At 40.9% G+C, this 27485-nt stretch overlaps 2 protein-coding genes across 4 annotated transcripts in view; one reads left to right on the top strand and one right to left on the bottom strand.

Moving 5' to 3' along the window:
• tmem65 (transmembrane protein 65) overlaps positions 1 to 27485 on the bottom strand; it is a 238354-nt gene that overhangs the window by 177761 nt on the left and 33108 nt on the right. Inside the window, exon 10 of one of the 2 annotated variants that reach the window (XR_007438006.1) lies at positions 16624 to 16717. The exons of the other annotated variant lie outside the window; for it this stretch is intronic. The gene's annotated coding sequence lies outside the window, so the exon portion shown is untranslated. Of the gene's footprint in view, positions 1 to 16623; positions 16718 to 27485 lie in introns of those variants that run through there. 2 annotated transcript variants of the gene reach the window in all.
• syngap1a (synaptic Ras GTPase activating protein 1a) overlaps positions 1 to 27485 on the top strand; it is a 152176-nt gene that overhangs the window by 120879 nt on the left and 3812 nt on the right. For both annotated transcript variants that reach the window (XM_049475240.1, XM_049475239.1), the window contains exons 9-20: positions 203 to 538; positions 4306 to 4450; positions 4704 to 4848; positions 8986 to 9222; positions 11186 to 11387; positions 12136 to 12317; positions 12609 to 12807; positions 12962 to 13558; positions 14738 to 15196; positions 16900 to 17073; positions 18338 to 18549; positions 22409 to 22481. In XM_049475240.1, coding sequence (XP_049331197.1) covers positions 203 to 538; positions 4306 to 4450; positions 4704 to 4848; positions 8986 to 9222; positions 11186 to 11387; positions 12136 to 12317; positions 12609 to 12807; positions 12962 to 13558; positions 14738 to 15196; positions 16900 to 17073; positions 18338 to 18549; positions 22409 to 22481 — 2961 coding nt within the window. The remainder of the gene's footprint in view (positions 1 to 202; positions 539 to 4305; positions 4451 to 4703; positions 4849 to 8985; positions 9223 to 11185; positions 11388 to 12135; positions 12318 to 12608; positions 12808 to 12961; positions 13559 to 14737; positions 15197 to 16899; positions 17074 to 18337; positions 18550 to 22408; positions 22482 to 27485) is intronic.

Below are 27485 nucleotides of genomic sequence, written 5' to 3'. Positions count from 1 at the left end.
GCTTAACCCCAGATAAGAGCAACTAAATTCTTCACAGAGTATATTTTGGTTTGTTTAACATTTTAAGTTACTACATGATTCCTTATGTGTTTCTTTATAGTCTGGATCACTTCAGTATTCATTTACAATGTAGAAAAACATTGCAAATTATTATTAACATGAATATTAAACAAGACTGAATTATATATATTGTTTTCTGCAGGAGAAGAGCACGTACCTGGGCCTGGTCAGCATCCCCATCTCCAGCATCACTGGTCGGCAGTTTGTGGAGCAGTGGTACCCGGTCATCCAGCCCAGCGTTCTGGCTAAGGGTGGAGGTGTGGGCAGCGGCAAGGTCATTAACGCTTCACTGCGGCTCAAATCCCGCTACCAGACCATGAGCATCCTGCCCATGGAGCTGTATAAGGAGTTTGCGGAGTACGTGACCAATAATTACCGCACTCTCTGCGCCGTGCTGGAGCCGCTGCTGAGCGTCAAGAGCAAGGAGGAGGTGGCCTGTGCCCTGGTGCACATCCTGCAGAGCACTGGCAAGGCCAAGGTCAGTGCTTTTTATTATTAGCTTATATATTTTTTAGTGTTTCTTTAATGCTGGGTAACAGGTAATATCATTATGATCTGATCTTTGTATTTAAATAATATAGAGCTACAGTTTAGATACGCTAAGTAAAATAACATTCTTTTTACTATAAGGTGCACCTAAAATAATTAATTTTCCCAAAAATAGTCAGTGTGCCTTTTAATCGGGTGCTCTTTATGTATGAATTCTATCAGTCAGGTATTAAGGAGCAGTAAATCCACTCTGCGGAAGTACAGAGTTATACAGGAATTTCAGTTTAGTTCTCCAGCAGTATTAGCATTAGCCGCTAACCACGCTAATCACTAGCTCTTTCCGCATTCAGAGGTGATTATTATCAGCCAGTAGCCTGCTGCTAACCCCGGTTGGCTGGACAGTGTCCGGTAACAGTGCTTTAAGGACAATAGATGGCGCTCTGGATTTGGATAAACCTCCTGAGACCCTGCGTCCTCATATGTGGACGTTACATTTCTGCTTCTCCACCATGTCACCATGCACCATGATACTTAATTTTTTCCAAATGTTGACCTTTTGGTCTGCTATGGAGAGACTGCCCGTACCATCTAGTGGTTACAAAACAAAATTACACTTAACTAATTGAAAACAAGATCTCAGGAATCCCAGACAAAAGTTTCTACAGCCAGTCCAGACAGAAATATGGGTCAGGTAAAAATTCTCATCAGATTTTATGTTTGAGACTAGTTTAATAGCTTACTGTAGAAAGCTAAAATTATTGATAAATGTTAAAATAAACTATTGTCCCCTTATGAGGACATTGTTTTTTGCAAAAACTACTTCTTTTTTATTAAGGCTGTCAAGTTAAGGCATTAAAACACCTGAGTAAATTGGAATCAGTAATGCGTTATTATTTTTTTAGCGTTTAAATATCCACTATAAAACCTTGCATCTTCAGAAGAACAAGTGCAACGAGTTGTCCCCCTGTCACAGGGGGACGTAGGGCCCTCGCACAACAGCGCCAATTGTACCGGGCCAAATCAAGAAACCGGTGAAAGTAATTTTGAGGTCTCACTGAGTGTGGCAATTTTCAAGACTTTTCTATCCTATTAAACTTGTGAAATACCTATTTAAAGTACAGGTGGCGCTATAGCGCTGTTGAAACATATGCATTTGAAATTCTACTTCTAGATCAAACAACAGCCTCATATAAGCAGGCCGGTCAAATTTTGTGAGCTTTTCTCAATTAAAACTTCCTCAAAACTCCTAGCATTACCTAGGCGTCAACCACCTGTTTTGATGTGTCATCTCAAAAATTCAACCGTCCGCCATTTCGTCCTCGTTTGAGATTTAGACTATTCCTTCACAATTTATCATCAGATATATTCAATGTTTATTTTTACCAAATACCAAGAGAATTCATAAAATTTTCTAGGAGTAGTTTGACAACATACGCAAAGAATGTGTGTAAAATGCAGATATTTCAAAATGGCCGACTTCCTGTTGTGCGGAGTCACTCCTACCAATATTGAAAACGTGTCTAATGATATGTTTTGTGTTTTTCCCAAGTTTCAGGAATATTTAATCATCTGTGTTCAGACCGTGTCATTGTTTCACTTGAGTTTAGTGTTGCGTCTCTAGTAAATCAACTGTCCGCCATTCCGTCACCGTTTTAGCGATCAACTATTCCTTTGGCAATTTTCATCACATATGTCTTTTGTTCATCCACAGCTAATTTAGAGGTAATCTGACAAAAACTTTAGGAGCAGTTTAAATGAGTTTGTAAAAAAATTGTAAAAATTTCACAAATTTCAAAATGGCCGACTTCCTGTTGGGCGGAGCTAAAACAATCCAATTGCAAATATGTGCAGGGTCATAGTATCTACATTCCTACCAAAATTAGAGAAGATTAGACAAATTTTGACACATCCACAGCTAATTTATTTTCAGAAAAAATTAGGGGGCGCTGTAGAGTCCGCTAGCTACACATGAAAAAATTATCACAATATTTGTAAAGTGTTTTTAGGTCTTATGGAATCTGACCCTTTTCAAGAGTTTTTGAGCATTACTGTAATGTCAAATATGCATTGAAACCTAGGTGGCACTATAGAGCCAATGAAATACGTACATATGAAATTACAATTTTAGATCAAAGGACTGCGTAAATCAAGCAGGCCTGTAAAATGTTGTGAGTTTTCACCCATTGTAACCTCCTCAAACACCTACCAACACCAGAATGTATTCACTTCCTGTTTTAATGGGGTATCTCAAGCAATTCAACTGTCCGCCATTTCGTCCTCGTTTAAGATATCAACTATTCCTTCGCAATTTATCATCAGGTATGTTAGTAGTTTATTGCTGACAAATATCAAGAGTATTCAACAAATTCCCTAGGAGGAGTTCGACAAAGTATGCAAAAAATGTGTGTAAAATGCACATATTTCAAAATGGCCGACTTCCTGTTGGGTGGAGTCAATCATACCAACAGTGACAATGTGTGTAATGATGTCTATTATGATTCTGTAAAGTTTCATGATTTTTCAAACACCTGTGTTCTTACCATTCTAAGGTTTCTATTTGGGCTAGTGTTGCGTCTCCATTAAATGAATTGCCCGCTGTTACGTCGTCGTTTCAGCTATCGACTATTCCTTCGCAATTTATCACCAAGTATGTCTGGAGCCTATCCACAGATAATTTTGAGGTAATCTGACGAAGATTCTAGGAGGAGTTTGAATGAGTGCGTGAAAAATGCGTAAAAATTTCACAAATTCCAAAATGGCCAACTTCCTGTTGGGCGGAGCTAATGCATGCCGATGGCTAATATGTGCGGAATCATATTGTCTATGTTTCTGCCAAAAATCGAGAATATCTGAGAATTTTTGAGAAGGCCACAGCTAATTTATTAGCCCAATTAAATAGGGGGCGCTGTAGAGTCATCTAGCTACACACAACAAAAATGACAATATATATCTAAATCATTTCGAGGCCTTATTGAACCTGCCAATTGTCAAGAGGCTGAGCGCTTTCCAAAAATGTCATACGAAATAGGTGGCGCTAGAGAGCTGATGACACACGAATATACAAAATTTCAATTTAAGGTCAAAGTATGGCCTAAGCCAAATAGGTCTGTAAAATTTTAGGAGTTTTCAATAATGTTAACCCCTCCGAAAACCAGCCGGAAACTTTTTTTTTTTGCGACTTCCTGTCAAAATGGCCGACTTCCTGTTGGGCGGAGTCAAATAAATCCAAGTGATCCTTGTTCTTTATGAGGAGGTCAATGAGCGTACCAAAATTGGTGCACATTGGACAAACTTCATCCCGGCCACTGCCGACGTTTGGGGGCGCTATAGAGCTCCTGAACCACGCCAAAGTCCAAGCTCTGTGGAACTTTTAAATTTTCGCCAAGTTTGAGGCCTGTGCCACAATGCGTGAGTTTTCCAGTATCGGAAATGCCTCAAAAATGGGCGAAAGGGTCAAGAAGCGTAATAATAATAATAAACGGACCAAAAACAGTTAGTTAGTTAGTTTTTATTATTTTAATTGTTAGGTCCTATTATTCCCAAACAACTAGAAGAAATAAAAAATGCACATCAAACAAAAGTCTGGATCTCAGTAGGTTAAAATAACTGATGACTGATTCCTTTAAATATGCCTAAATCTGCCCTAGATCATGACAGATCTAGTAACTAGAACAATGGTGCTATAAAGGCTGCAGACACAAAGTGATTAAATGTGTGTACAAGGCTAATTTTTGGGAAATGTAATATCTTTTGCAGGATTTTCTGTCAGACATGGCACTGAGTGAGGTGGATCGCTTTATAGACAGAGAGCATCTGATCTTCAGGGAGAATACACTGGCCACCAAAGCCATAGAGGAGTACCTCAAACTTGTTGGACACCGCTACCTTAAAGACACCATTGGTAAGTTGGCAGTGTGGTTGTGATGATAATGGCGTAAACAATGTTTAGGAATAGAATTAGCGCATTGGTTATGAAGATTGCTTGTTTTTTGAGCAATTTCAGGATGGAAATTATAATTATTAATAATTATAAAGATTTTTCAGGATGGTGATGATGATGACGATGGTAATGATGACACCTCTTCGCTCTGAATTGCTGAAATAATTACAGATGTTGAGGACAATGGCAGTAATAAGGTCTCTCTCGTGTGTAGGTGAGTTTATTCGTGCACTGTACGAGTCGGAGGAGAACTGCGAGGTGGACCCTATGAGAACTCCGCCCTCCATGCTCCCCGACCACCAGGCTAACCTACGCATGTGCTGCGAACTTGCACTCTGCAAGATCATCAACTCCCACTGGTCAGTTCCTCCATGCTTTTCCCACTTGAAACTACTCTTGCTAGTTCTTGCTAGTGCACTATGTGGACAAAAGTATTAGGACACCTACACATCGCACCCACAGGAGCTTTTATAGCATTCATTCAAGTTAACAGGCATTGATATGGAGTTGATCTTCCAATATATTCAATATAAACCACTCACAGCTAGAGCTTAGATTCTCTGCCCATACCTGGTCGGGCTCCAGGAAATAGTCTGAGATGTAGACATCTGTTTTTTAATGCTAATTTTATTTTATATAAAGCTCTGGCGTGATAATCACAATATAGCTAAGTAACCAAGTATTATTGTTAATGAAAACGAACAAAACAACGAAAAAAAAAAAACATTTTCGTTAACTGAGACCATAGACTGTATATAAAGATGGACGCCGTGTCGCCGTTCCCATTCATTCAATGAAAATGAAGCCAAAATCTTCCGCCATTTTGGCGATTCAGAGACCAGAGTCTGCGCAGTAGAGACCAGAGGAGGGAGAAAGGCTGTGGAGAGACCGCCTACTCATTTAAATAACCCCGCCCCTGAGGGCTGCCTCGCGGTCACAGACTGCAGAGCGGGGCGGAGCGGAGCTGACGGTCTGTTATTGGTCCCGCCCATAAGCAGCCCTTTTACCATAACCACACCTTTTTTGAATAGAGCCGAATAAAGTTTTAAAAACCGAATTCTGTGGGGATATAAAAATTGTACAATATAAGCAGAGGTTACACTAGCTGCTGCATTTAAATAATGGAGGTAGAATTACAGTATATTAGAACAAAACGTGATTGAATGTTGTCTGTTTTGCCATTGAAACCTATGGGGATGGGTGGAGTTACACAGCTTTCTGCAGCCGAACAGCAGGGGGCGCCCGACCTGTGGTGGCTTCACTTTTAAGAGACGATGCTCTGTCCAGCTATATACAGTCTATGACTGAGACTAATAAAAACCGTATTCAAAAAAAAAAAAGAAAAAAGATAACTAACTGGAACTGTACTGTGTGTTTCTAAAACTGACTAAAACAAACTGAAATTTCTGATAGAATACCCTTATTTTCGTGTTTGTTCATTTATTTATAAGCGCTGTTTCCACTCCAGCAGTTTGTCAGCAGCTGGTGTTGTGCCAATTCTGCTCGCAAAGGGGAACCGGTTCGGCAGGGGTCAGATTTTGGCACAACAGCGGCAGCGCGGCACCTCGCGCTCCGCGGCATTACTTCTGTTTACAGTGCGAATTAACCACAGAAAACACTGAGGAAGCTGCAGAATTCTGTATGGGATTAGAATATGAGCTTGAGGGAGATAAAAGCACATGTTTTGTAGTGAAACAGGATATACAGTATTAGGAACTCCACACAGCTATAAGTCCTTCTGAGAAGCAGCTGTGAGAACCTTTACCTCAGTGAGTAGCTCATACACCACAGCAGCCCACGTGGGAGAATGAACTGATAAATCTCTCTCTCTCTTTCCACTCTAAAAAACAATTACAACTAACTGAATTGGAGGAGAAAAAGTGAAAACAAAATACAATTAAACTAGAGTGAAAATGTGAAACTATTATAACCTTAAAAAAGGTACACCAGTTAGAATGTTAAAATCACGCAGCTCTGGGGCTCACGCACACGTGTGCAGCTGTTCTTAAACATTTTTATTAAATAATAGATCTGTGCTTCTTCAGTGTTGCAATGTTAATTAGCATCATTTTGAACAGATTTCGCTTATTTAAAGAGCCCGAAAACAGCCAGTTCATGGGGCGGCTCAGGCTCATAATGACAGTTTATGGGTCGGTTGGGCTTGGGCAGAACGTGATCGGATTTTTCAGGCTTTACACACAACCTATGATGGAATATCTAGGCAGTGATGTATGTTTTCTTTTTTGCACCGTAGAGGAAGAGTTTTTATCTCATGTAATCGTAGTGGAGTCTCGGCCCTCTGTCTCCTAAGTCTTCCTATTCGGTGCAAAAAATAAAACATGCATCAGTTGGCGTAGTCGGCAGGATTTGGACCATTGCTTTTTAACTGCTGTATCTGGAAAGTTATTTTTAGCAGGGTGTCTTCGGTGTTTGGTTTATGGTGAAGTTTGGAAACATCTGCATTAAATGTTGACAAAATGTGTTCAAAAAACAATCTTGAGGGTTGTTTGCTAGTTTTTAAAGAAAAAAAAAGCCAGAAAATCAGAACATCTGGTGCTGTAAGGAAGATGAGATGACCATATGTTTCAGTTTAGCCGACAAGAGTCAGTGATGGATCTCAACCATGCAAGAAAATTAACTGATGGATGGATAGAGCTTCCTTTAGGCCTACAAAGGGCCTAAAGGCCTACGTTCACATTACAAGCCACATTGCTAAAATCTGATTGTTTGCTTAGATCATATTTGTCTTTCTTGAAGGTACACATTCACAAATGTAAGTAATCCTGTATCTGTGTGTATTGTGAACGAATCTGTCCCTGAAACGCCTCACATGCTGCACATTGATACCTGTATAAACGTCGCCTTCTTCACCAACAACAAAAGAAAAACTCATATTTGAGAGACGACTCGTAGCTTTATAAAGGGAAATGGATGTGTTTGTTAGCAGCTCATATGTGGAGCATCTTTTGCTGGAGTGGAGAAACAGTAAACAGCTGGTCTGAAGTTCATGCTCAGGTCGAGGAGGTAAAAAAAAGACCAGGTGGTTTGCTTTTGCTGTTTTTGCAGCTTTAGCTTTAGCTCCGATTTGACCGTTCACATTTTGCTTGTCCATGTATCGGATACGTACAGATTGAGGACCATATATGAAAGTCACATTGAGCAAAAAATCAGATTTGAGTCACTTTAGCCTGGTAATGCAAACATAGCCAAAGTAAGCCAATTGAGCTTATTGATGGCTGTATTGAAGAGAGAAGACACACTGGATCAATACCAATTCCAGAGCCATCAAGTGTAACTGGTGAAATCTTCAGTAGAAAAGTGGTCTTCACTTGAATCCTGCAGTGTCTCACAGGTGGACTACACACACAAACTCACAAAATCTAATACTAAGGGAAATTCTTATAGTAGAACTGTAGGCAAGCACAGGAAGTGAAGGTGCCAGATACCTTCAAAGTAGAGACTGGTGGGATTTTTTTATCTTCTCACCCAGAGCTAAAGGCTTTTTATCTAGAAGACACTACAGGAACTGTAGCACCCCAGAGACCTACAGTAGCACCGCTGGGGTTTGTGCTGATTCTCTGCACTCCAGTAAATATTTTCAGTAGTAGACCTACATGGCCTGCGTTGACATGGCTTTCACATACCAGATAGCTCTCCTGACAGCCTGCTCACAGACCATCTGCTGTAGCTCTAACCTCGTAATGACAGCCATAACTGGCCATAAGGCTGTTCGGAAGCTGGTGCCATGCTTGACCCCTGCTGGTATGGGAGACAAGAGATTATTCTTCCTGAAAGGGAGCTGTTATGGCAGGAGGAACCATTTCAGGAGGAACAACAGCAGGGGAAACATGGGGTAGAATCCCAGTTATTCTCCTGATTATTTGGGAATCACACTCTTGTTATGCGATACAAGATAACTAGAGAACCAATAGAGTTTAGCTTACTGCAGTAGGGCTGCTACTAACGGTTATTTTGTTCTGTCGAATATTTTTTGATTAGTCGATTAGTCAACGATTAGCTGTGCCGTGTTCTCCATCTCTAAAAAAAGGAGAGAAACAGCTGAATATGAGTTTTAAAAAGCCTTTAAATGTCTAGATGTTGTTTAAACATGGAGAGTACTGATATGTAGTGAGTAAATATGTAATTTGTGTAAACTGTGTGAGTGAGCCATTTACCCATCTCCCATTGTGCTTCTGTCCCCAGCACTTTGTGTAATGCGGTATATACTAAGAAAAGTAAATACAGATTTGTACTTAAAAGAGTAAAAAAGCTTGTCCCTGGGGCTGTACCTTATATAGTACTATAGGTGGGTTTCAGGTGGGTTTGCTATGGATTCAGTTGGGTTTTCCAAATGGACCTCTTGTGCCATGTAAAACCCAGATAATGCCCATGTTTAACCCATTCAGTTCCCACCAGTGATCTTGATGAGCATCCATCTTTACACGTTTATTCCTCCCTGCTGTAATCTCACCATTCCCGACCTTCTCTCTCTGCAGTGTGTTTCCACGGGAGCTGAAGGAAGTCTTCGCGTCATGGCGCGTGCGCTGCGCTGAACGAGGGCGTGAGGACATCGCAGACCGGCTCATCAGTTCCTCGCTGTTCCTGCGCTTCCTGTGCCCTGCCATCATGTCTCCATCGCTGTTCAACCTGACGCAGGAGTACCCGTCTGAGCGCACGTCCCGCACCCTCACGCTCATCGCCAAGGTGGTGCAGAGCCTGGCCAGCTTCTCCAAGTCAGTCACTAGAGTCCACTGTCATCCAGGCCCGACCCATACCCACCATTCAGGCCCGACCCATACCTACCATTCAGGCCCGACAAATACCCACCATACAGGCACGACCAATACCCACCATTCAGGCCCGACCCATACCCACCATTCAGGCCCGACCCATACCCACCATTCAGGCCCGACCCATACCCACCATTCAGGCCCGACCCATTCCCACCATTCAGGCCCGACCCATACCCACCATTCAGGCCCGACCCATACCCACCATTCAGGCCCGACCCATACCCACCATTCAGGCCCGACCCATACCCACCATTCAGGCCCGACCCATTTCCACCATTCAGACCCGACCCATACTCACCATCCTGGCCCGACCCATACCCACCATTCAGGCAGGCCCATACCCACCATTCAGGCCCGACTCATACCCACCATTCAGGCCCGACCCATACCCACCATTCAGGCACGACCTATACTGCCCATCCAGATTCAAACAAGAACCATGACAGTCCTGCAGCATTCGCCATTCAGATTTATCAAGCCATCAACAGAAGTGTCCACCATCCACTATTTCACCATCCAGAGTAAAGCCATAACCATTATAATCATCACCATGCTAAAAAAAAATTACAGCTGAAGACCAGCACTGACTTTTAAGCTGGTTTTGGATAATCTACACTAGTCTTTGAAAGTCAAGGGGCCCTATCTTCTATCTAACACCTTGCGCAAAGCATGTTGCGATGGTAATTGCTATCTTACACCACACCAACAGACTATTTTTACATCTTGCACCTGTGTCATTTAAATAGCAACAGTACTTGTGAATATATCTAGAGTACGCTGATTAGCGTGGTGGTATGGAAGTTGTGAGGTGTGTTCAGGGACCTTTCTGACGTATTGCTATCTAAGCAACGGAAAACACAGGTGTGCCACTGACTGAATACAACCTAGACAGATGTGAAAAAATTGACAGTAAACAGAATACAAACAATAAACAGAATACAAAATATAATAACATTGCTGTTCCCGTAAATTAACAAGCAGGTCCGTTTCCTCTGCTGAAAAGCTTTGGACACGTCTAGGTTGCTGTTGAGTGGGAAGTACAGGGGGCAGAATGCAGGGTGCAGAGTTTGTATGGGTGTCAGTGGGGTGGGTTGGGCAGAACACTATTCTACTGGCTGTTCCACAGCCTGGTCGCCCGGGGGAAGAAGCTGTCTCGGAACCAACCCATAGGCAGACCCATAGTCAGACATAATATATGGCCATTCACCATAAACTATACTAGCCTCCCAGCCTGACCCATCCTCAGTTAAATCCATGCCTACTCATACTTGATCTACACATCACAAGATTCCCATATAGAATCATTTTCACCACTCCCACTGATGTTCACCATCATCCTGGCCCAACGCATTGCACCAGGGCCTGTCCAGTACCCTCATAATCCAGGATAAACCCCCTCTAGTCCCCTTCACACCTGTCCCAGGTCATTCCACACTGACTGTGCTGCAGTTTAGGCCTCTAAATGTGTCTCACTGTCCATCGCACCTTTAGAAACGCTGCCATTTAGCTTTGCTCTCCAGCACCTAGGAGTGTGCCGTGTGTTTTCGTGTTGTTGCTGTGGTTGTGTGGCTGTGGTGAAGAGTTTAACTTCTGCTCTCTCGCTGTCTCACGTCTGTGTCGGCATCGCGCTCATCATCTGTCTCTCTTTCTCTTTAATCCCTCCTTTTCTCTGTCACCCATCGACCGCTCAACCCTTCTTTCCTCCCCTCATCTCTCTCTCTGTCCTTTTTTACTGTTTTTCTATTCTGTCACGTTTGTCTCCCTCTGTCATTCCCTCTCTATCTCTCTTTCTCTGTTTCTTTATCTCCTCTGCCTTCTCTCTTTCTGTCGCTCCACCTCTTTCTCTCTCTCCCTGTTTCTTTCTCTCTCTCCCACACTCCTCTCTGCTCTGTGTATTCTGTAGGTTTAGCGGTAAGGAGGATCATATGATGTTTATGAATGAGTTTCTGGAGATGGAGTGGGGCTCCATGCAGCAGTTCCTCTATGAGATCAGTAACGTGGAGTGCGGCAGCAACGCCCCCGCCTTCGAAGGGTACATCGACCTGGGCCGTGAACTCTCCATCCTGCACAGCCTGCTCTGGGAGGTCATGGCTCAGCTAAGCAAGGTAACAGCCATTCTGCTGCAATGGATTTTTCCAATCTCAAAGACTTTCTATAACAGGTTTGTTCTTTAAAATATTGAGCTTTTTATTAGTTACACATTTTTCCAGTGTGAACATACAGGGGTTAGACAATGAATCTGAAACACCTGTCATTATAGTGTGGGAACATTCATGGCTAAATTGGAGCAGCCTGGTGGCCAATCTTCATTAATTGCACATTGCACCAGTAAGAGCAGAGTGTGAAGGTTTAATTAGCAGGGTAAGAGCACAGTTCTGCTCAAAATATTGCAATGCACACAACATTATGGGTGACATACCAGAGTTCAAAAGAGGACAAATTGTTGGTGCACGTCTTGCTGGAGCATCTGTGACCAAGACAGCAAGTCTTTGTGATGCATCAAGAGCCACGGTATCCAGGGTAATGTCAGCATACCACCAAGAAGAACCAACCACATCCAACAGGATTAACTGTGGACGCTGTAAGAGGAAGCTGTCTGAAAGGGATGTTCGGGTCCTAACCCGGATTGTATCCAAAAAACATTAAATCACGGCTGATCAAATCACGGTAGAATTCAATGTGCACCTCAACTCTCCTGTTTCCACCAGAACTGTCCATCGATACAATAAATTATTGTGGTCTAAAACCAGGTGTTTCAGTTTCATTGTCCAACCCCTTGTCAATCAGTTAACCAGTGGTAGAAAACAATAAAATGATTTTAGCTTTCTGAGTGGAATCTTAATTTTGTCTCAGGATGCGATTCTAAAGCTGGGGCCTTTGCCTCGATTGCTGAATGACATCAGCGTGGCCCTGAGGAACCCCCAGCTACACCGGCAAGCCAGCCACCAACCACCCGAACGACACCTCACCCGCCCGCCATTTAGCCGCCCATCCACCAATGACTTTCAGAGTCTGATGATGAGAGAACTGAACAGGTATAAGATCTGCAGCCCCAGAGCTTTATTACCAAACACAACTAACAAACTATGCAGTGTAAAGAAAGAATATATATATATATTTCTTCCTGTCTGTAGTTCTATAAATATTTCTCTCTGTCTGTAGTTCTATAGATATCTCTCTCTGTCTGTAGTTCTATAGATATCTCTCTGTCTGTAGTCCTATAGATATCTCTCTCTGTCTGTAGTTCTATAGATATTTCTCTCTGTCTGTAGTTCTATAGATATCTCTCTGTCTGTAGTTCTATAGATATCTCTCTCTGTCTGTAGTTCTATAGATATCTCTCGCCTGCCTTCTCCCACGGCGGGTCTCTCTGGAAGCGGCGCTCTCTCTCACCCAGGAATGGCTGCTTTTGAGAGAGATCATCGTGGCAACAAAGACGTGTTCTATGTGACACGCCCACCGCTAGCCCGCTCAAGCCCCGCCTACTGTACCAGCAGCTCTGACATCACTGAGCCAGACCCAAAGGTACATTTAAAACATGTCTAAATGTATAAATCATTTCAGCATAAATCAAGCCAAATAAAATCTATAATTCTCTTCAGTAATAAACATATTAGACTATGAAAAATCAATAAGGATCAACAGGTTCTTGCTGTACTGATTTTATTGTGTTTCTCAGGTGCTGAGTGTGAATAAGAGTGTATCCATGATGGACCTGCAGGATTCCCGAATCAACAGCATTTCTAACCTGCACTCTGTAAACGACATGCTGAACTCGTCGCAGGGCTCCATCGCAGGCCTGGGCAGCTTCGGGCAGATGGGCGGAGCACCTCTCCGGGTGGGCGGCCGGGTCTCGGCGGGTTCAGGGGGCTCCAGCATGTCAGGCGGTCTGCGGCTGAGCCACTCCGGCGGTTTGGCCACAGACTCGCTCTCCCAGCAGCAGCAGGCCGCCGCTGCCGCCATGCACGTCCCGCTCTCCTTCCAGAACCCTCTGTTCCACCTGGCCTCGGACGGGCCTCAGTACCACACGCCGCCCCATGCCCCGCACGCCCCTCCACCGCTGCTTCTGGCCCCAGAGCCCGAGAACGGCCACGTGGGCTTCGGCATGCCGGCCTTCGGCCACGGTGGCTTCTCCCGCAGCGAGGACCTCTCAGCCCTGCGCACGCAAAACAGCCTGGTCCAGCCCAGCATCGTCCACTCGCACAGCTACAGCGACGACTTCACCCGCCACAACCAGGCCGACTACGCCCGCAGACAGCTCTCCCTGCAGGTGCAGGTACGCAATTACGGTCTCTTATAATAATAATTTATTTCGATTTAAAATAACTATTGCATTCTGATATCACTTTGCATATATGACCTTCATTTTGAGTCTTATCTGATATTTCCAGATTGTTTTGCTCACTGTGCCTGTATTTTCTACATATCTTTATGGTGTTTGCTAGTTCTAATAATATATTTTGTAGTTTTTTAGATTTCTCTCTATTGTAGTTCTACATATACATCTTTATATATATATTCTTTTTATATCGTTGTATAGATATCCTTCTGTCTGTATATATCCATATATACAGTGGTATGGAAAATTTTGGGCACCCCTGATAATTTTTATAATTTCCTTTATTATTACTTTTTTTAAACAAATATAACTGTATTCATTTGCTATATGATTTATTTAATCATATAACATCATGAAAATTACCAGGGGTGCCCAAACTTTTTCATACTACTGTATCACCCCATCCTTAGTTCTATAGATATCTCTCTTTGTGTAGTTCTACAGCTGTGATTCTGTCTGTAGTGATTCTGTCTGTAGTCTGTAGATATTTGTGCATGATCATAGATATTTCTTTGTCTGCATATAACCTTTTGTCTGTAGTTCTGTATGTAACCTTTTGTCTGTAGTTCTGTAGAGATCTCTTTACCTGTAGATTTATAGATATCTCAGTCTGTAGTTTTAGAGATATCTCTCAGTCTTTAATTCTATATATAGCTTTCCATCTGTAATTATATAGATATATTTTACTCTGTAGTTCTATAGATGTTCCTCAGTCTAGAATTCCAAAGATTTCACTCAGTCTGTAGTTCTATAGATATCTCTCTGTCTTTAATTATATATATAGCTTTCAGTCTGTAATTATATAGATATATTTCACTCTGTAGTTTTATAGATATCTCTCAGTCTGTAATTATATAGATATATTTCACTCTGTAGTTCTATAGATGTCCCTCAGTCTAAAATTCCAGAGATATCTCTCAGTCTGTAGTTCTACAGATATCTCTCAATTTGTAGTTCCCTTTATTTTACCTTTAAATACAATGTAAACCAAAGTCAGCTGGAATACAGGATGAGAGGTGTCTGACACCTCAGTGCACATTATAATTTTACAAATTATAGAATATAATCAGCTCATGTATATAACACACACCTGTTCTGTTGACTCTTTGTCTGTAGGAGAATCTTCAGCAGCAGGTGTTGATGGGAATGGCCCCTCAGACTGCTACAGGCACCGGTACACCAGCTTCAGTCGCCACACCCCCCACCACCATCCACCCGGTGCGCCAGGCCTCCATGGCCCCGGCCCCGCCGCAGCGCGTCAAGCCCCAGCCCTCCCACCAGCTGTCCGTCAGCTCAGCTGCTAACTCCACCCCTCCAAAGGTCCGCCCCCAGAGCGGGAACCTCCTCCAATCACCCGAGTCCAGTTTCGGGGCGAGGCCGATGCCACGGCAACAGCTGTCTGTTAAGGACAGCCCCGCCCCCGGGCTCCCGCACCAGTCTAGCACTGCCAGCGAAAACCAGCCGCCACAGGGGGGCGCTACTGAGAACACGGAGAATACATCGAGTGATACGCCTGCTAAAACCGCTACTCAGACCAATCAACAGCACCTACTGAAACCCAATACTAACAAACAGGTATACACGCACTCACACACACACACGCACAACAAACCGGAAACTTTATAAGTTATAACTTATAAATAGACTTTTAACAATTGTCAAATGAACCAACAATGGGAATGACAGGGTTCGTACGCTCATAAAAATAATAACAATATCCAGGCCTGGATAAGTTTTGTAAAAATAAAAATACCTAGAATGTTTTGTAAAGTCATGGAAATTTGCATTTCACAAATGTGTGTTTTCATTTATTGACTGAGAAAAAATATATTGAGCTAACAAATACATCAGCAAAGAATTAGTTCAGTAATATAGCCCTACACAATACAGCTCTCAGAATCGGACAAACATTTTATTATTATTGAAGACTGCGTCAACATTGCTTAAAAATGTTCTTTTTTACCTTACCATTATAGTTTAAGGTGGTGTTTGTTTTATTGTCCGTGTCTGCACTGATGTTTTTAAGATCATATGGTCATGGAAAGTTGCATTGAGAACATGAAAAAGTCATGAAAATGTATTGGTTAAAAAGTGTATGAACCCTGCATGAGTAGAAAGGATTGGGTCAAAGCCAATTTAAAGAACAAAACAAGAATCAAAAAGATATACAGATATACAGGTGAGGCCAACACAAAGAAAAAAAAGGGAAAAAAAGTAAAGAAACAGAGTAGTAACCTCATACAAAACATTAATCCAAGAAGTGACAAGAAAAGAATCAAAACAGATAACGTAAAAATGGATCATAACAGCTGAAATGAAATAGAACTCATTTCAGCTGATTTAGGTATTTTTACACCAGAATAATGTTGTTGGCACTCTTAGTGTGGTTTATTTCAGGAGGTGTGAAAATCGAAGTTTAGTAATCTAGCCTTTTGTTTTATTAGACTAAACATTCTGGCAATGTCTCTGCAATGTTACCTGTCATTGTTTTCATCTAGCTCTAAATGTTATGTGGGAAATGTTCCAATTACTTTATTATGCAAACCGTATTATGTCACACGTTTACAGAACGTTTCTGGACCATTATTTCTCTAATGTTGCAGGATAAACCGTAACCTTTTCAAAACATTGCTGGCCCAAAACAAAAAGTTCACACACTCTAATGCTTAGTTGAACCGCCTTTAGCTTTGACTGCTTTGACGCATTCACTGTAGCATTGTTTAAATAAGCTTCTGCAATGTTACAAGATTTATTTCAATCCAGTGTTGCTGGATTCATTTTTCACCAAGATCTTGCAGCAGCATTGATGATGGTAGAGTCTGACCAACCACTGCACAAAGCAGCTCTTCTCCATCCAGCACATCCCAAAGACTCTCAATGAGGTTAAGATCTGGACTCTGTGGTGAACTCTCTCAATCCATGTGTGAACTCTTTCACAATTCCAGCTCCATGAATCCTGACATTGTTATCTTGGAATATGCTTGTGTTCATCAGTGAAGATAAAATCCATTGATAGAATAACCTGGTCTATATTTAGTATATTCAGGTAGTCAGCTGACCTCATTCTTTCAGCACATACTGTTGCTGAACCTAAACCTGCAGACCAACTGCAGCATCAACCCCACATCACTTACTTACTTAAATCCATGTGGAGCCTTTTTTTTTGGCTAGGCAGTGCATTTTTACAATGCTCTCGCTCATAGTCACATTAGCGGCTTTATTTTCTTTAATGTGTTTATCTGTTATCTTATATTATATATTTGTTTGTATGTTTTCAGGGCTCTAAGTCTCCCTCCACTCTGAACCCACCTACCCCTGCGTCTGAGCGGACTGTGGCCTGGGTGTCCAACATGCCTCACCTGTCTGCAGATATCGAGAGCCTGCGAGTGGACAGAGAAGACCTGAAACTGAAGGAGCACTCCAAGAGCATGGACGAGTCTCGGCTGGACCGGGTCAGTGATTAAACAGATAGAGATAAACACTACACACCTAGACAAAATTGTTGGTACTTCTCAGTTAATAAAAGAAAACCAACGATTGCCACAGAAATAACTTGAATCTGACCAAAGTAAAAATAAATAAAAATTCTATAAAAATGAACAAATGAAAGTCAGACATTGCTGTTTAACTATGCTTTAACAGAATTATTACAAAAAATAAACTCATAACAGGCCTTTACAGAAATGATGGTAACCATGACTTAATATTTTGTTGCACAACCTTTTGAGGCAATCACTGCAATCAAAGATTCCTGTAACTGTTAACGAGACTTCTGCTCTTCTAAGCAGGTATTCTGGCAGAGTCCTCATGAGCAAACTGCTCCAGTTGTCTCAGGTTTGAAGGTGCCTTTTCCAGACAGCATAAATGGATGTTTCAGCTCCTTCCAAAGATGCTCAATAGGATTTACGTCCGGGCTCTTAGAAGACCTTTTGATAACAGTCCGATGTTTTCCTCTTAGTCATTTTTGGGTGTTTTTAGCTCTCTGTGCTTCGGGTCATTACCTGTTGCAAAACCCATGACCAGCTTTCTGACACTGGGCAGCACATTTCTCTCTAGAATCCCTTGATAGTCTTGAGATTTTATTGTACCCTGAACAGATTAAAGAGACCCTGTGTCAGATGTAGCAAAGTAGCCCTAGAATATAACAGTGCCTCCACCAAGTTTCACAGTAGGGACAGTGTTAACCATTACCTTTAACAGGCTCATCTATAATTTTCTTTCTAATCTCTTGAGACAACTCTTTTCTTCACATCCTCTGGTCCATGTCACCAAACAGCACAGTCACTACCTGTAGCCCTGTATACAGGCCCACTTACAATATTGTAGACTCCTGTGATGCTAATTAGTGGACACACCTTGATTTAACATGTCCTTTGGGTCACAATATTGTCAGGGGTACCATAATATTTGTCCAGATTTGTGTGCAGCAGCATTAGCATTAGCAGCTAACAGCTAGCGCTACACTGAGGGTAAGCAAGGGTGATATTAGCTAGCAGTTCGTTTCACGTAGCTTGTTTTAACATGGTAAACATGAAGGTTACAGTCCCAAGATACTTACCTCTCAACGGCAAAAGAGCTAGCGCTTAACTCGTGGTTAGAATTAAAATTTATCTCATTTTATGGTACAAATCTTGTACTTGGTGTGAAAGGGCCACTCAGAGCCATACTTAAGCTTCATGTACATATGTTTGTGTGTGTGTGTGTGTGTGTGCGCAGGTGCGGGAGTACGAGGAGGAGATCCACTCTCTGAAAGAGCGTCTGATGATGTCTCACCGTAAGCTGGAGGAGTACGAGCGGCGGCTGCACTCGCAGGAGCAGCAGACCAACAAGATCCTGCTGCAGTACCAGAGCCGGCTGGACGACAGCGAGAGGAGGCTGCGGCAGCAGCAGATGGAGAAGGACACGCAGATCAAAGGCATCATCAGCAGGTCATAATCCCACTGAAGCCCACACTGTCAGTCTGTCAGTGTGAGTGTGTGTGTGAGAAAGTGTGTGTGAGAGCAGACTCAAGCGTAGATCCATGGAAGCGTGGGTCATGACCTGCCCTATATTTTTTGGTAACACTTTATTTGAAGGGTATCTACATAACAGGGGCACGTTCCTGAGGTGTTTCAATATTTATGAACAGCTTACAGTATTCCAATTCTCACAACATGACATTAGACTTTGGATGAAATAAATTAGATTGTATTGATATAACATGCATGAGTGCTATATGTCATATTTAAAACTTAATAGAAATAATATGGTTAATATGAATGATGGGAAGGAATTAATAGTGATACATTTCCAATACATAATATTCATGTCTACTAAATTCTGCTTAGTGAATGTGTTACAAATGGAAAATTTGTCACAAGTTGTTTTCATAGAATTTATAGTATAAGGTGCACTGGATTATAAGGCAAATTTTGCAACACTAGCAAGGAACAGGGGTGTCACCATGTTTTCCTTATAATTCAGCAGGTCTCACTGCTGGGTGGTGATCATGGGGTAATTAAAGTAAAGCTAAATTTTAAAAACAACATTTTCTTTGAAAGTTAAACAAGAGCTGGATGTTAATCTACACAGATTTCTTTTCTGAAAACGGTTTATTTGGGAGATTAAAGATTTCCAGTAAGGAATTAGCGGCTAACCGCTAGTAAATGCCACCCGAAAGCTCTACACTGAGGAACCCTGAGTGTTCAGGTGTTCTGTCGAGTTTAGCAACCTTGTCAAACTATGCTACCCAAGTGTTTGTTTAAAGGTAAAATTGCAAAATTTTCTTCAAGAACAATAAAGTATCTATCTATCTATCTGGCTGTCTGTCTGTTTGTCTGTCTATCTATCTATCTATCTATCTATCTATCTATCTATCTATCTATCTATCTATCTATCTATCTATCTATCTATCTATCTATCTATCTATCTATCTATCTATTTATCTATCTATATAAAATGCAAAATTGAAAACATCCACAATTGTATATTAGGATAAAGTTCAGGCAAAATATTAGGTCATTAGAAACCGTTTTTTTTTTTTTTTTTGTATTCTATTTTTATTATAATTTTTTACACGGTTGTAACACTCAAGCAAACGATGACAGTCCAGACTGTATAATGCACCAGAGAAAAAAAAAGTAAATTGTCAGGAAAAACATGCGCAGAAGCGCTAAGTAGCACAATTCGGTGGGTAGCATAACTCGACAGAACACCAGTAAGCCAGGGTAATATTAGCTAGCGGTTCTTTCCATGTAGCTTGTTTTAACACTGTAAACACGCAGACTACATTCTAATATACTCACCTCTAAATGGTGAAAGAGCTAGCGCTTAGCATGGTGAGCGGCTAATGCTAATACTGCTTAATGGAGAACTAAACTGAAACTCCTGTATAACTCTGTACTTCAGTGGAGTGGCTTTACTGCTCCTTAATACCTGACTGTCTACAGTCTAATAGCCTTTGAATGGTGAAAGAGCTAGCACTTAGCACAGTTAGCAGCTAATGCTAATACTGCTCCAGTCTCGGTGCTGGAGAACTAAACTGAAACTCCTGTATAACACTGTACTTCAGTGGAGTGGCTTTACTGCTCCTTAATACCTGACTGGCTAACATACATAAGGCACACCAGATTATAAGACGTACTGATGATTTTTGGGATAATTAAAGGATTTTAAGTGCACCTTATAATAATATATTTTTCAATGCTTAGGAATATATTTTAAGGTCTTTATGTCCTGTAAGTAGCCTTCGAATAAAGTGTAACACATGTTTAGAGGGTTATAAAAATATACAGTGTTTATCAGCTTTAGTTTTGGCTTATGTAATAATCTTAAAGGAGCATTAAGAAATATATATTTTCTGTAGTCACTTCAATGTGACTTTAACATGTTGAGTTTAAGCAGTGGCAGCTCTTTTCAGCAGAGCTTCACGTGAGTAAATACATAAGTCAAAACTGAAGCTGATACACACATGTATTTACACAAGCTGTTCTAATGCAATTCAGTATTGCTTCTAGTATTACTGCTACTGTATTACAAATTCATGTTTAATCAATCAGAAACTGATTTTATACAGTTTATTCTGTAATGCCTGGACCCATTTCTCTAAACTTTCATTCTGTAGTTGCCAATTTCAGCAGAGTTCAATAGAAATCACGCAGTGGTGTTGAAAGTGGAGGAGAATGTAAAGTCTGAACTCTGCTGTAGCCTGAGGGAGTGAACGTCTGACACGGGTTCATGATGTTAGTGTGGGTGTAGTGATTTTTGGATTTTTTTTGTGCTTTTTTCTCTAAATGTAGAACAAATGTGTAGCACATCCAGAAATCTGAGCTCCGAGTAGTTATTATTTGGGTTTAAAATGGATTTGAATGAATGTACAGTGTTAATATGTCTTATATTATTGAAATGGATTAATGTTGTATATATATATATATATATATATATATATATATATATATATATATATATATATTGAAATCACTACACCCCTAGTGTTAGTTTGGGTTTTACAGTGTGAGTGTGATGCTGCACATTTATACACTGTGCTTGTGTGGCTCAGTTACCGTAATGGTGCTTTTTTGTAACTGTGGTCATAACATGTTGTTGTTGTGAACTGTATGACAGTATTGTGTAACCGATTTTGTATCTTTGTGTGACTGTACTGCTTGTGTCGAATGACTGCGGTGTGATTGGGTTGTTGTGTTGTTTGTGTTTATTGTGTGATTCTGTTCTTAAATGTACTTGTGTTTTGTGTGAATGTTGTGTTTTGTCTGATTGTGGTTTTGTGTGTTCATATTTTGTGTGATTTTATTGTATGCTTGTGAATTTGTTCTTCTATGTAATTGTGTTGTGTGTGATTGTGTTGTTCTATTGTGTTTGATTTTTAATTTTATTTTTGTGTGGTTGGTTTTCTGTTTTATTGATTGTGTTATAATGTTCTGCGGTTATATGGTGTGTTGTCTGATCATGTTCTGTGTTGTGTTTTGTGTAATTGTTTTGTCTGATTGTGATCATATTTTGTGTGACTGTGTATTGTGACTGTATACCGTATTTTATTATTGTAATGGTGTATGATTGTGCATTGTGTGTGATATTGTGTGATTGAGGAATGGTATGCTTTTTGATTGTAATGTTGTGTGTGACTATGTTGTGTAATGTTGTGTATTATGTGTGTTTTTTGCATTTTGTTGTCTTTTGTGTTTGACATGTTGTGTGTGTTTGGTGTGGGATGTGTTGTGTGACTGGCGTATTGTTGTGTTTGTGTGATTGGAATTTTTCTGTGTGTCTATTTTGTGTGGCATGCTATTGTGTATGTGTTGGTTGTGATTGACATATATTGTTGTGTATGTGTGTGTGTGGTGTGATTGGAATTGTGTGTGTGTATGTGTTGGTTTTGTGTGGCTGCCATGTTGTTTTGTATGTGTTGTGTGTGACTGGCATGTTGTTGTGTGTGTGTGTGCGTTGTGTGACTGGCATTTTGTGTATTGTGTGATTGGCATATTGTTGTGTGTATGTTGTGCAACTGGCATGTTGTGTGTGTTTTTGTGTGTTGTATGATTGGCATGTTGCTGTTGTGTATGTGTTGGTTTTGTGTGACTGACGTATTGTGTTGTGTGTGTGTGTGTGTGTGTGTGTGTTGTGCGACCGGCATGCTGTTGTGTGTTGTGTTGCAGGCTGATGGCGGTGGAGGATGAGCTGTGTGATTATGGTGGTGTATGATTGTGTGGAGTGACTGGGTTGTGTTGTGCGTCCTGGTGTTGTGTGTTATTGTGTTGTTGTGTGATTGTGTTGTTGTATGTTGTGTTGCAGGCTGATGGCGGTGGAGGATGAGTTGAGAGGGAGTGGTGTTCCCGACCTCAAATCGCGAATATTTACAGGAGAGGTTTGTCTTTTTCAAACACACACTGACACACACACACACACACACTGACACACACACAATGACACACACAAACAATTGTCTAGTTTACAGTACAAAACAACCTGTTCTGATATGCATGTACTAAGATAATGTGGAGAATCATACATAAATATATACAGTATCAGTCAAAAGTTTGGACACACCTTCTAATTTAATGTTTTATATATATTTATTTATTTTTACTACATTGTAAATGAATACTGAAGTCATCCAGACTATGAAGGAACACATAAGAAATCATGTAGTAACTTAAAAGTGTTAAACAAACCAAAATACTAAGAAGCATTTAGGTGCTCTTATCTGGGGAGCTGTTTATTAACTTGTGGTTTCTGAGGCTGGTAACTCTGATAAACCTATCCTGTACAAGAAAGGAAACTCTTGCTCTTTCTTTTTTGGGGCAGTCCTGATGAGTGCCAGTTTCATCATAACGTTTTTGATGTTCTTTGCGACTGTACTTAAGGATACTTTCGAAGTATCTTTACTTAGTTGAGTAATATGGATTAGAACATTACTCAAATAGAGCTATTATTCACTGTATACCCGTAACTCTACCTCTTCACTACTTTACAACTGATGCTCTCAAACACATAAAGAGACAAGAAGTTAAAGTAATTAACTCTTGATGTGTTCAGCACAGCTGTTAACTGAAAGCCTGAATTCCAGGTGACTCTACCTCATAAAGCTGACTGAGAAAATCCAGCCAAGATGTGCAAAGCTGTTTAATCTAAACAAGAAGTGCTACTTTGAAGAATTTATAATACAAAATATAAAATTTAAGGTGTGTCCAAACATTTACTGATACTGTATGGAGCAAAAAAGGAAAGAAAATGATGTTAACTGTCTTTGGGAACAGTTTAAAAGAGTTCATTCTTACTGAAGTGGTCAGATTTCTTATTCACATGTTAGAAATGGTTATTCGATAATGCTTGGGTTTGAAAAGCTGTGTTATTTATGACAGTTAATGACTCTTAGTGCTCTGTTCCATCATATCATCATACTGTAACTATGTGTATTGTGTCAATGTGATCATGTTATATAGTACCTAAAAAAGCCAGAGTATTTCCAGTAGCACCCATTTCACAAAGCACAATCATTGTGTGTATGTGGTGATCTGAAAGCAGCCATTTTTTGGGCGTTGTTTGCCTTTTTTATGTGCTTTTACTGTGTTAAAGGCATGGTGATAAGTTGTCTAGTGAAAAGTCACTGGGTTAAGTGACTTAGGAGCAGATATGCTAACAGTTTTATGCTACTGTCATCCGTAGCACACTGGACAATAGGGGTGTCACGATCTCAATATTTTATCGAAATCGAATCGAAATTAGGTCATGGTCTCGAGTATCGAAGTCAAAAAGAGGATCGACGATCCCTCCCGCGCGCGCTACGCAAATAGCGCAGCGCGCTACGCAAATGGCCGCCAGGTAATGGCTGCGCTGTGTTGCCAGGTAAGGCAACACAGCGCATCCTATTCATTTAAATAGAGAGCTGCTGCATGAGCGCAGCCCCGCCCTCAGTTCTGCTGTGTGAGAGACAGCTGCCTTTCAACCACGGAGGAGAAACTGAAAACGGATTTATAGAAATATAGACAGGGCTCTCAAGTTTTGAGTGTCGGCGGGAGTGTGATCACTGTTTTTTATCTGTCCAACGGGGGAGGGGGGGCGGGGGTTGGGCGCGCAGGTTTTGTATCTGTATCTAACGGAGGGGTGGGTGCGCGCAGGTGAGAGCGTGTGAACTCGCTGAAATGCGTGTGTCAGTGTGACTTGAGAACACTGACTATAGATCACAGTGAGGTGGATTAAAAATCTTAAACTTATAATTGACTACACCTGTTGCTTTCCATTGAATTAAAAAAACATCTTTCTCTCAGATAAAGTAAACACAAGCGTGTTTCTGACTAAAATAAAAGCTTTTCAGGAGAGATATAAGTTATGTGTAAATATTTATAAGACAATACCTGACAAAATCTGTTTTAATGACGTTAATAAACATCACTGTGACAGCGCTAGTCACAGTTTCACCACATCACTTATCTAACCAGCCTGTACTGATTTCTGCCCCCCAATAATGCTTTCAATAACCTCTAATAGCCTTTAATAGTCTTCAGTAGCCTTCAACAGTCTAACCTTGCGGCCGTGGTGTGTCCACTAAACTCCGTAGTTATAAACATCCTGAGGTTAGCAGCGCGCTAACTGACCTGTTTATAATGTAATCCGAGCAGTGCCTCCGTGTCGGCTGTTCTAACCTGCTGCTGTTAGCTGCTTGGGCTGAAAGATGAACTGTAGTGAGCTGTATTATCCGGTTAGTGGGGTTAAAACCTTTATTTGTTTACAGAAACAGTAAAAACGGACTGGCTGAGCCCTGTAGCCCGTGGCTGGGCTGTACTGAAGTAGTGACTGAGTGAAGAGAGCGGGGCTTGTGCTGCTGCTGCAGCTCCGACTAGTGGTTTGATGAAGAACTGCAGCTTCATGTAAGTGAGCAGTTTCACCAGCCATCCACACACAGCTCTGATAAACTGCTTGTTTTAATAGTGCACACTGTTGCTACCAAAAAAAGTCACTAGATGGCATTACCATATATATCTTAATAAATAATAATAATAATATTTATAATATTTATAATAATAATAATAATAATAAATATATTATTTAAATTTTATGAGGCATAAAATAATAACAAGAAAAAAAAACAAGAAAATCGAGAATCGAATCGAATCGTGACCCTCAAATCGAAAATGAAATCGAATCGAGGATTTAGAGAATCGTGACACCCCTACTGGACAATAAATGGAGAGAAAACAAGGCCATACTTCTAGTTCCCTTGAAAGTAGGGGGAAATAATTGTAGAGGGTAAATAATTCCAGGTTCACACTACAAGATTTTAGCTCGGTTTTTAAGCCGCAGACAGTTTTTTGTTGATCGCCAACTAAAATTCTGCTCAGAGGCAAATCAGGTATTTCTCAGTACTCTTGCAGTAGTATAGTGTGAACTACTGAAAGATGCTGGGCGAGCCATTGCCAACTGTTCGCCGACCAGTCACAGACGCCTGGCAAATATTTGGCATGTTAGATATCTGACCCAGTCAGCGACTGGGAGTCAGGAGCAGCGGCCAATAGAATTACGGAAAAAGCGAGAACCTTGGGTTCAATACACTTCTCTTGCTTTACCAGAGCCACTGAATGATATAGGGAATAGAAGCAAGGCCATCCAGCTACAGCTCCATCTAACTACCTGGAAAGAAACACACTGAACCATAAATGGCAAGAAACAAGGCAGCCCTTTCCATCTACAATACCAGGACACACTGACAACCCTAGCTTGTCCAAGAGAGCCTCAACCAGAATGGAAGACATGAATAAGGAGGAGTATCTTCCAGTGAGAAAATGGGGCACCAGACCACCATGACTACCAAAGCCCACATTCTCCACCAAGAGTCCCATCCTGAGTCAAATAGAGAAGAAGACAACATAATCTTTAATAGTCAGAGATCATTACACTGAATTGCCAAGAGAAAAGGTAGCAGGGACCATGAAGAACTACTGAAGAAGAAAAGGTAACACTTTACTTGGATGGTCCATTTTATGGCTTTGTTGATGCTGACCTCATTCAAATGAATGTCTATTAAATGCAACTTAACTCTATGTTTAATGTAAATTATTTAAAATATAACCTAACCCAACATCTATCCCTAACCTGAACCATCAATCAATCAACCCTACATTTAACCCTAGCCTTAACCCTAAACCTAATGCTACAATTTTAAGATTAGAGTTTGGGTTAGAGTTGGATGTAGGGTTACATTCAATATAGAACCATTAACTTTCACCTCTCAGATCAATGGCATTTAATTGACATTCAGTTGAATGTTAGTTAAATGTCAGTTGAGCATCAGTGAGACCATCAAATGGACCATGCAAGGATAAAGTGTTACTGAAGAAAAAGTCCATCCTTAAAGTCTTTTCTTATGTCTAGATCAAGACCGAGTTTGAGGGAATGGTAGTTTGAGATGATGTTAAAAAGGATGTTTAAGAGTCTGACTCCCTCTGCTTTAAACTCCACCCGTCCTCTCCACCTTTGCTCTGTCTCTCTCTATCTATCCTCTCTGTCTCTCTCTATCTATCCTCTCTGTTTCTCTCTCTCTGTCTTTCTCCTCAGTTTTCAGGCTGTTTTTGTTCCTCCTAATTTATAATGTTTTTTTCTTTTGCTCTCCCATCCCCTCCCTACCCTCTCCAAACCTCTACTTTATACCCTCCCTATTTTTCCCTTTTGGTTTCTTTTTCAATTATTCTCTTTTTCTCTGACTTGATCCCTTTGTCATTTACATGATGCATATTTCTTGGATCTTCTCTGCCCTTCTCATCCCCTGCCTGCACTCTTCTAAATTCCATCTACTTCATTTTCCTTCTCTTCTCTTCTTTTGGTCTCCACTTTTCTTATTCATCTCTTCTTGTCCTGTCTTCACTCCTCTTCTTGTGTTTTTTCTGCTTTTCTCATACTGTCTCCACTCTTTTCTTCTTGATTTGTCTAAAAATTCTCTCTTCTCGTCCTGTCGTTTCTCCTCTCATACTGTCTTCACTCTTCTATTTCTGTCTCCACTCCTCTCTTCTCATTTTCTCTCTTCTCCTCTAATACTGTCTTAACTCTTCTTGTTCTTTCTTCACTCCTCTCATTCTGTCTACACTCTTCTCTTCTAATCCTCTCTTCTTTTCTCATCCTGTCTCTGCTCTTCTCTGCTCGTCTTGTTTTCACCCATCTGTTCTCTTCACATATTCACCTTTCTCCTCACTTTTGTCTTCTCTTTTTTCTCCTTCTGTCTCCACTCTTGTCTTTTTGTTCTGTCTCCACTCCTCTGTCCTGTTTTACCTTATCTGTTCTCTTCTCGTCTTCACTCTCTTCTCTTCACTCTTCTCTAAACTTTTGTCTTCTCTTTACTTCTTGTACTGTTTCCACTCTTCAATTCTTGTTCTGTCTC

Source organism: Astyanax mexicanus, chromosome 2 (assembly GCF_023375975.1).
Source record: "Astyanax mexicanus isolate ESR-SI-001 chromosome 2, AstMex3_surface, whole genome shotgun sequence".
NCBI classification, from domain to species: Eukaryota; Metazoa; Chordata; class Actinopteri; order Characiformes; family Acestrorhamphidae; genus Astyanax; species Astyanax mexicanus.
This window is presented reverse-complemented; position numbering and strand designations above follow the sequence as displayed.